This window comes from Lactuca virosa, chromosome 3, assembly GCF_052849685.1.
Source record: "Lactuca virosa cultivar CGN04683 chromosome 3, Lactuca_virosa_CGN04683_v6, whole genome shotgun sequence".
NCBI lineage: Eukaryota > Viridiplantae > Streptophyta > Magnoliopsida > Asterales > Asteraceae > Lactuca > Lactuca virosa.
Window position 1 is genome coordinate 123,957,273 of NC_136428.1, and position 10,763 is coordinate 123,968,035.

The 10,763-nt window shown below is 33.5% G+C and overlaps 1 protein-coding gene across 1 annotated transcript; it reads left to right on the forward strand.

Annotated features, from left to right (window-relative positions):
• Nucleotides 1-2,058: 2,058 nt before the first annotated feature.
• Nucleotides 2,059-5,756, forward strand: LOC145166507 (uncharacterized). Its single transcript, XM_079085512.1, has 13 exons — nt 2,059-2,240; nt 2,896-3,318; nt 3,389-3,635; nt 3,711-3,823; nt 3,898-3,977; nt 4,065-4,206; nt 4,290-4,370; nt 4,471-4,575; nt 4,670-4,852; nt 4,922-5,014; nt 5,087-5,226; nt 5,299-5,365; nt 5,456-5,756. Exons 2-13 carry the CDS (start codon nt 2,926-2,928, stop codon nt 5,573-5,575), a joined length of 1,764 nt encoding a protein of 587 aa, XP_078941638.1. The 5' UTR covers nt 2,059-2,240; nt 2,896-2,925; the 3' UTR covers nt 5,576-5,756.
• Nucleotides 5,757-10,763: the final 5,007 nt, after the last annotated feature.

Here is a 10,763-nt window from a genome sequence, read left to right on the forward strand (position 1 = left end):
TGTGGAAAATACATTAAATAAAAAATGCTTAGAAATTGCCATGTGTCCAAATCAAGGAGAAGATGACATGTGGCAAAAGGATCCTTATTTATTAGGTAGGATTAGCTAATAAGCTAAACATTTTTTTTGGAAATGGAACTTTTCTAACGAGGGTTTCCGAGCCAGCTTTCGCACACCGACTAATCCCCCACTGCGAACATGAGACTATGTCTCATGCCGTGGAGTCACTGCAGGCGAACCTCCATGGCCACAGGGCTGAGTAATGTCAGAATTTGAACATGATTCAATAGGTTATCCACAATATCTTCCACATGTCTTATCAAGTCACCACAACCCAAGTGAAAATAACTTTTCATTGTCTCTAAGATGGAGGGAGTCATTCACTCTCAATCCTTTTGTTAAATAAATGTCACATCAATTTTTTCTCACTCCTCTCTTTCTATATTTCCAGACCACAACACAAACAATCCATTTTTCTAAGCCTCCCACTTTTATGGTACAAATACTAAAGCATGTAGAAGTATAAGTTCTGAAGCATAATAGAAGAAAGAGATAGTAACTATAAACCTTTGATGAACCCGCCCAAGCCGACCATGCTGAAACCATGGGGGCGGAGCTGCGAGACCGTTTGGCCCACCGGTACGACGGCCTATTCCGACCAAAACACATCAACATCATGCACCTTAAGAATGGGTAGTGGTGTTATCCATGCCAAAAAAAATTGTTGATGCGTAGAGGCAACCTTACTTTTGTCACATCACTTCAATTCATTGCCATTTTTTTAAGGGGGGATTTACCATGCAATATTTTCTTTTTATATTTTGATTATTATTTAAAACAATCTAATTGATATAAAACTGAAATTTTCATTAAACTGAAAGGAAAATTACATGAGTGTAAAAGATAAGACACTTGAAATTAAAACATAAGTAACATGAAACATAAAAATAACACAACTTCAGTAGACGCCATGTTGTGCACCCATTAACAACTTGCAAAAAATCTACATAACGGAAATGTTTATTCTTTTATTATTGGAAAATTGCAAGAACAATATTTAAAACCATTATATCATTCTCCTCATTTGGCCAATCACGCCTCATTTAATTAAACGCAACGTCGAACTTTATTACCACTTGTTCGTGTTATTCCATTTGGTGTAGATTTGATCTTTGATTCGGTAGCAACCTTGATTCATATTGATTAGGAATGTTGAGTGATTTTGTTCCAAAAAAAGATAACACACTATTGTTGATGCTGACCCTCGGGTCCTCCGATACTTTGATTCATGCACCAGTCAAAGCCACATCTTCTATCGTTCTCCAAGGTACAATCGGCGAACCGGATTGAACGTTTAAGGAAGACATTTGAGAGATGTAAAATGAATGTTGAAGGTTTAAGAGTGGTGAGAAATGAAGATAGTTGTTGGTATTTATTTTAGTAGAAAAGTTGTTTAAAAGTTGAAATTTAAAAAAAAAAAATGAAAAGTGGGAAAAAAATTAAATTGAAAAATAATCATCTCTTTTATTTTCAGCCCGTTACCAAGTTAAGGACACGGTGTTTACCAAACTGACTCAGCTCTTGTTTGCTCTTGTCGATGCATTGTCAAACACACTCCTCCTTAAGCTAATAAGGAAGTTTTAAGAAGTTACTCTTATAAAGCTTTTATGAATTTTTGAGATAAAAAGACTATAGTACCCTAGATAAACCTCAAACTCCCTTTCATTCCTTTTGTTTGGTCATTGTATAACAAGTAATTTTGCTAAGCAAAAAAATATGTATTTATAACTTGGTACATTTTTGCCACCATATAAATTAATCAAAACATTTTTTTTTTGTTTCACTACCGTAAATTTTTACCGAAAAATACTTTTATTTTTGAAAAATGTTAACTAAAACCCCCTAAATTGAAAGATTTTAATGTTGATTTATTAGGAAAAGTAAGAATGAACATTATTTCTTTATAATTGATGTATGAAATATAAAATTACCTCTTGTATATAGCTTTTAGTGCCGGAATTAGAAAAAGAAACATAGTTAAGGGGGCTTTCCAGAAGTTATGTAAATGTTCCCTGAAAAGTGCAATTTCTCCCATTTCTCTCTCGATACTGCAGCTACGCTCACGACAATACGTTAATTTCAAAACAGAAAAACGATATAATCTCTCTGGTAGTGAACGACGAAAAGCAGGCCATTAGAATCTTGATTAAGCTAGGTAGGAAGCGCATTCATCATCTCTGGTAAGATTCAGATCCACTCGTTGCATCGGTTTTTTCCTTCATTACAATCTATTTGCCGATTAAAATTCCCTTATTTGATCCAAATTTTCATAATTAACATGGTGAACCATACAAGTTTATCCTCCAAATCACGATTCTGGAGTTGATTTCGTAATTTACTTCTTCTTTTTTGGGGTTTGTTGTTTTAGGGTTAGTTTTAGATCTCATAGTTTATTTTTATATTTTTTTCTAAATCTGATTTAATTTATAGCTTTTGAATTAATCTCTCTCCCTCTCTATTTCTTTTCAACTTTTCCTAATTTGAATGATTGTTCTCAACTAAGCAGCTTAAATGTGATTTACGCAATTACTTCTTTGTTTTGATAGATATGCACATATGTTGAATGCTGTTTCATTATATTAAATCGTTGAGAAGCTAAAGCTTCATTTCCACGATGTTTGAAGACTAACCCTAGGAAGAGTTAAGCTTTATTCCAACACACTTTCACAATCCTATAAGATCTGAAATTATAGTCACAGGGAATTGATGAAGAAAGTTGCAAATTTTGGGAAGGAAAACCAATATACTATATATGGTTACCAGTATAGCTCATATTCCACATAAATGCTTAGTTAATTCCCTGATCATATAACATCTGACTTGTTTTTAAACTAGATTCAAACTACAGTAGCTTTGTGAACTACAATGTCGATGGGAGATGAACCTCTGTACCCAATAGCAGTATTAATAGATGAACTGAAGAACGATGACATCCAACTGCGATTAAATTCCATTAGAAGACTATCAACAATTGCACGTGCTCTAGGGGAAGAACGCACACGAAAGGAACTAATCCCTTTCTTGAGTGAAAACAACGATGATGATGATGAAGTTCTTCTTGCAATGGCAGAAGAGTTAGGTGTCTTCATTCCATATGTAGGAGGAGTTGATCATGCCAATGTCTTACTCCCTCCTCTCGAAACCCTCTGCACTGTTGAAGAAACCTGTGTGAGGGAGAAAGCTGTTGAGTCACTTTGCAGAATTGGATCACAGATGAAAGACACTAATCTGGTTGAGTTCTTTGTACCTCTGGTTAAGGTAATTTACTTTTATACCCTTGTGTTGTTTTCCATTTTGGAGTTTTTAGTGATATCCATGTTTACTGCAGAGGTTGGCAGCTGGTGAATGGTTTACTGCACGTGTTTCTGCTTGTGGGTTATTTCACATTGCTTACCCTAGTGCCCCTGAGGCATTGAAGGCTGAATTAAGGTCTGTATATAGTCAGTTGTGTCAAGATGATATGCCAATGGTTAGAAGATCTGCTGCTACAAATTTGGGGAAATTTGCTGCTACTATGGAACCTTCTCATCTCAAGACTGAAATCATGCAAATATTTGAGGATCTTACACAAGATGGTAACTTTTTCTTACTTTTGTTATTTAGTAATACTTTTGTATTATTGATGTAATTTTTGATTCTTGTTGTTATAGATCAAGATTCTGTACGTTTGCTAGCTGTCGAGGGTTGTGCTGCTCTTGGGAAATTGCTAGAGCCACAAGACTGTGTTGCACATATTCTTCCTGTCATTGTCAATTTTTCTCAGGTGAAGTTTTATCAGTAACTTGGTTTTATGATTCAACAATGTTTGCCTTAATTTTCTTCTTTCTTGTAAATCAGGACAAGTCATGGCGTGTGAGGTATATGGTAGCTAACCAGTTATACGAACTATGTGAAGCTGTGGGCCCCGAACCCACCAAGTAAGATTCTTTCTAATCAAATCTCAAATCTCAAAATCAAAACCACCTAATTTTTCATCTTATGAATCTAACACATTATATTGATAGGTCTGAATTGGTTCCAGCTTATGTAAGACTACTTCGAGACAATGAAGCTGAAGTACGAATCGCAGCTGCTGGAAAAGTCACCAAATTCTCTCGAATCCTAAACGCAGAACTTGCGATCCAACATATTCTTCCATGCGTCAAGGTCAGAATCGTAATTTCACTATTTCCTTCTTTTTTCAACATTCATTCATGAATTCTTACTTCCTTCCGTTGATATCAATGTAGGAATTATCTTCCGATTCTTCTCAACATGTTAGATCCGCTCTCGCCTCAGTTATCATGGGCATGGCCCCTGTTTTAGGAAAAGTAAGTATTCCATATTTTATATTATACTTTACATCTGAAAAACAATTGATTATATTCACGAATCATGAATCGATCGAAAATTACAAATTACAAATTACAGGAAGCGACAATTGAACAACTTCTTCCTATATTTCTTTCGCTTCTAAAAGACGAGTTCCCAGATGTACGTCTCAATATCATAAGTAAGCTGGATCAAGTCAATCAGGTATATAAATCTTTTCGCTTCATAAAAATTCACTTCCACTATCGATTCTTCTCAACATGTAATGATTTGGAGTTTTGGTGTTGGAATTTTTTAGGTTATTGGAATCGATCTTTTGTCTCAATCATTACTTCCAGCCATTGTTGAGCTTGCAGAAGACAGACATTGGAGGGTTCGATTGGCAATAATAGAATATATCCCTCTTTTGGGTAGTCAATTAGGTGTAGGGTTTTTTGATGATAAGCTTGGTGCTCTCTGCATGAAATGGTTGCAGGACAAGGTTAGTTTCGTAATTTCCAACTTCCATTTCCCTTCCTCCTAATCTATTCACCATTTTTGTTACAAACAGGTTTACTCCATTAGAGATGCTGCTGCTAACAACTTAAAACGCCTCGCAGAGGAATTTGGTCCTGAATGGGCAATGCAACACATTGTTCCACAGGTTTTATATTTAGATTTATTTGTTTTTATTTATTTATTAAATTACTAAATTATGTTTTTTTTTTGTTTGAAGGTGTTGGATATGGTTAACAACCCACATTATTTGTATCGCATGACTGTTATTCGTGCAATTTCCCTTCTTGCCCCTGTCATGGGCTCAGAAATCACTTGTTCTAAATTGCTTCCTGTTGTTGTAACTGCCTCCAAAGACAGGTATATGTATTTTTTCTTTTCTTTTTTGTCATTTTTAGTTGTTAATTATTTATTGTGTTTTGTTTTTTTTAGAGTGCCGAATATCAAATTCAATGTAGCAAAGGTGTTGCAATCCCTAATTCCGATTGTTGATCACTCTGTAAGTTTCTTTTTACACAAATTCGGTCCTATAGTCCAAGGGCAAATTGGTCAACAAAAAATGACAGGGACCATTTGTGTAAATTTACAGGTTGTGGAGAGTACGATTAGGCCATGTTTGGTGGATTTGTCTGAGGATCCGGATGTTGATGTTCGTTATTTTGCAAATCAAGCAATTCAGGCATTGAATCATGACATGATGTCAAGCTAAAGAAAACAAAGCTCATACTCACACTTGAATTTCATGAATGGAATTCTTAGGGTTACAATAATCGTATCGTATGTTGATCTTCATTTGTTTTGATTCGTTTGTGTGGTGTCTCATTGATTAATCAACTAAGTATATTTTGAAACCCATGTTTGGTTATAAAAAGATTAATTGTTTTAATGCTTCTTATTGTTTATAAATACTTTATTGAATGTGATTATTTTATTAGTTTATTCAAAATCGTTTTGTATTTTATATGGATAAATAAAAAATGGGTGAATTTCGTAATCTGATGATATTTTGTATTGAGATAATTGGAAATGGAGATGTAAACATGATTCTTGTAATGTTAAACTATTAATACTAAATTAGATAGTTGGAAATGTATATGTAAATACACTTCTTACAATGTTAAATTGTTTGTACTAAATTGGAGACGTGGAAATGACAAAGTACTTCTAAACAGTGGTAATTTAAATTGCAGATTATGGGGTTTATTCGAACCTAAACATCTAGTTGTACGACCATGATGTAAATGTTCATCTACTATAATTGTTCAAAAGGCCTATCTTAAAACTAGATGTTGACAAACAATTGGATGTGTGTTAACAAAATTTTACCTCTTGTCAAAAGATTAACCAAAAATAACAAAAACATTAAGTAACCAATGCACCTCCTTCTCAAACAATCTTAATCTAAAATAATGGCATTCTCCATATATCAACCATTTACATCTTTATCATGCATTGATTTCTTCAACTTCTGTATTTTTTCCATGGAATAGTTTTGGCCAAAGTATCAATGTATCATATGTGTCTACAATAAACTCATCATCAATTGTCCTCTCTTAAACTTCAATATCCCTCTCCTTAGCTTCTATATCATGATACATATAGGCTTCAGTATAAACTAATAACTAATGATATAGTAGCACTTTTTCTATAATGTCTTAAATTTTATACTGGTTCCACGGGTTCATGTAAACCTTGTTATCCTTCTAAATTAACTTCAATATCATGAGGTAGATATCCAGTAGCCTCAAGCATCCTCATATCTATATGCCTAATGATAATTTGTTTTTATACTTCATTTTCAGTAGGGCCCTCATCAAACATACCTTATTCCATGTTAGCGTAAGATTTAACTTTAATGACACGTTGAACTGCATCATGACTCAATATCAACATTTTTATCATCAATACTTGAAACTACCTCATATCTCACTCACATAAACACTTAGAACAATCTCATTAATGACATTTACCCTTGAAAAATATCCCATAAATCGTATCAACCTAAAAAATGGCATCCACACTTGGAAAAACCTAAACAATCTCATTGATACTTGGAACTACCTAAAAATTACATCCATATTTTCATCTTTTCACTAAAACTAATTTGAATTGGAACCGATTCACTAACACTTCTACCACCTTTTCTAGATTCTACTCCTTTCTCTAGTACATCGTACTTCTTCTCCTACTTGTTACCACCTTTATTCTCCCACACCACTTGGATTATTCCTAAATAACTTGCCTTCTTATCATCTTATGTGACATAGTTCTTTTTTCAATGTTTTATTCTTGCATGACTTATTATTCCATATTTCATGATAGTTACCACACCTAACTGACATAAGAACCATCAATGTTAGATATTTAGATCACACTCAGTAACATGTCTTTTCCTTTTTTTTCTTTTTTTTTAAATAGAGCCTTACAAGAAAATTTCTAATTAATTAAGGTAATGACTTAATAAACTTAGTGTGAGGCCACATGTTTCTTCCATTAATAGGAAAAATGTTTGCCCTATAAACATCCCTAATTTTCTTTGATAACTCGCTAACTAATGAAATCACATGGAGTCAAATGGATGTAATTAAGGGAAGCTTTTGCAAGAACACAAATCACATGGAGTCAAATGGATGTATTAAGGGAAGCTTATGCAAGAACACACCGTATAGCTAGCAATTTCCAAATTATACAAGTGTAATAACGATCATCCAAGTTCCATTTTAAAGTTGAATAACCATACATGGTTTCAAAAACATCCCCTATTACCATTACCTTAATTTGTAATCAACCATACCAAAAGTAAATTTAATGATATAGTTGCAATTAATTGAACTTATAACCTATATAGACATGCATAATTTCCTTCCAAATTCCATCATGTTCTTTATAATTCATGTAAAACTTTTAGATATTTATGTTGTATATATGTCATACGCTAAAACTTGTTCACCATGTAACTTCTTATTTGTCCATGCATGGTAAGATTTTTTTTCAAGAATAAATTATTATGGCAAAACACTCAGAAATGCCATTTTCAACATGTTCATATGAATTTCCTTGTTGAATGAATGTCCTACACCACGATCTTAGGTTCTTTGTCATGTGGTAATCATAGGCATTTTGACTTATTTTTCTATCTTATACATCTTAAACAAGAAATCCCTTTCCAAAATACTTATTACATGCAACCCAAAACAATATTTTTTTAAACTCTAATCTAGGATATGTATTCACGAAGTTTGAATAAATGTGTCTTGCATATTTCCTATGTTCAACATGAGGTAGGATTTATTTCATAAATTCTAAAAAACTTTACAAGGCATACACACACAACACACACAATTGATTCACTTGTTTGATACGTACATAAACCAAAATAAACAAAGGAATTATGATTACCTTTTGTTTGTCTATAACAAAAACTAGGGCCCTTCTACCATCAAATTCTACTACAATCCATGTTATTCATACACATGATTGGTTGGTATATCTTCCAATAAAAGTAAAAAGATCACCTTTAACTTGGACCTTTAAGAAACAATCATCCAATCATATTATGCCTACTACGTCTTGTAATACCCGTTTTTCATAACATGTATTATTCTGAGGGATGTAACTTGTTTATAAGACAAGTAAGGGAAATAAAGCATGTAGTTTACTTTAAGTTGATTATATAATGTTTGTTGGTGTTAGGTTGTGGAGTTGAAGGAGGAAATGGCAAATTAAAAGTAGATTGTTATTTTAGAAACTCGCTGTGTGACTTAATATATTACGTAACACGATGGTCGGGTTAATTCGTAGTCAACGAAAGTCAAAAACTGGTCGCTACGCAAAGTGTGGTTTGTCAGGACACGATAAGGTGTTCAGTGTTGGACACATGCACAGACATGCTGAGAGGAGAAGACACGTGTCAAGCGAGTGAGACATGTGGCAACAAGAGATGACGATGTCCATGGAACAAGGACTACATTGTGAAAAAATCAAATACATTATGATGTGTTGTACAACCGAAAATGCGTCACATTTATTACATCCACCATGGTCGGTAGAAATAAAAGGTTAAAACCCAAAATCAAGCACCCCTCCAGACATAATATTCGCTCAAATACTCATACCGATCATAATCACATGCTCTCTCTAAGTAGTTACTAACTTAACCATGTAAACTATTTTAGAAAATCCCCACGAAACCATGGTTGGTCGTCGACCTGTGTAATTGTTAATTGTTACCTGGCTATGGCGTTTGGTTTCATTCCACAGTGACCAAACCATATGTAGCATCATCCTTTAATATCAACTACTAAATATTTGAATTTATACTAACACATTACATACATTTGAAATATATATATATATATATATATATATATATATATATATATATATATATATATATATACTATGTTTGAGACCCGTGTACTACACGAGTTTATTAAAAATAAAAATTTAATATCAATAATTAAACATTAAATATTTTATAAAATAATATTTTTACATAACATAATGTAATCTTTTGGAACATTTATAAAAGAAATCAAATATTCTTTGGAATATTTATGAAACTTTATTATCAAATTAATAGAATGATTCTCTTTCCTTATAAAACTCATTAGAATTTTATAGAATTTTATTTTTAAAAAATGGAAATTCCCAAAAAATGACAAGTGGAAAATAATAGTTCTAAATCTCTCACAAAATTACAAGTGACAAAACTCTTGAGAATTTGGCAAGTGACAAAAAAACATTCATTTATTAGAGATGATTGATATATATATATATATATATATATATATATATATATATATATATATATATATATATATATATATATGGAAACAACAAATGCACCCCAAGCTTAGCAAGGAACTAAGGCCTTGTGGTATACATACCACGAATCGATTCGTGGTCTAGTTGGCCACGAGAAAAGCTCGTGCACACCACCCCGACATTCTGTGGTCGAGCGTGGTCGTGATCATTCGTGTTCCCGACGACGAATTCAAACGAAGAAGGTGATTGGTGGTTGGTTTTTTTGGCCGTTGAACGACTATTTTGCCTATTTTTTTTTCAAACTCAATTCAATAACATAAATAAACCTTCTATTTTCACCAAAACTTACACCTCATTCTAACCTTCATTCTCTAAAACCACAAAACACATATACATAGATTCCACAAAACATATGGAATTTTTAAAAACTTTTGACTCGGATGACGACGTAGAATTCGTCGAGACATTCTTCAATGTTGTGCAACACATTCACGACGAAGAAAGTGCGAATGATGCTCGTACAAGGGCGGTCGTCAATCGTGATCGCCAAGCCGCACACGACTTATTGGTACGTGATTATTTTGCCGATAATTATCTTTATAATGACGACTCGTTCGAACGTCGTTTCCATCTGAATAAGGCTATATTTTTACGTATTAGTAATGCTTTAGAATCTCGTTATGATTTTTTCAAACAAAAACCCGACGCTAGAGGAAGAATGGGTTTTAGTAGTATACGAAAATGTGCGGCTGCTCTTAGGTATTTGAGATACGGTATAACATTTGATGCATCTGACGAATACTTGAAAGTATCCGAGAGGACCGCAGTTGAATGTGTAGATTGATTTTCTACATGTGTTTATGAGGTTTTTCACGAAGAATATTTGCGCAAACCTACTCAACGTGATATTGAGAGATTATATTCGGCTCATGAAGAGAGGCATGGATTTCCGGGTATGCTTGGCAGTCTAGATTGTACGCATGTGGCTTGGGAAAAATGTCAAAATGCATGGCGTGGTCAGTTCACTCGAGGAGATATAGGTGAACCAACTATCATCCTAGAAGCTGTTGCATCTCAAGATTTGTGGATATGTCATGCCTTTTTTGGAGTAGCGGGGTCTAACAACGACC

Excerpts from the sequence above, each read along its gene's own strand:
- LOC145166507 (XM_079085512.1), top strand. The coding sequence starts at position 2,926 with ATGTCGATGGGAGATGAACCTCTGTACCCAATAGCAGTATTAATAGAT. Across the intron at positions 4,853-4,921 it reads TGAAATGGTTGCAGGACAAG|GTTTACTCCATTAGAGATGC; the intron begins GTTAGTTTCGTA and ends TGTTACAAACAG. Across the intron at positions 5,227-5,298 it reads GTAACTGCCTCCAAAGACAG|AGTGCCGAATATCAAATTCA; the intron begins GTATATGTATTT and ends TGTTTTTTTTAG.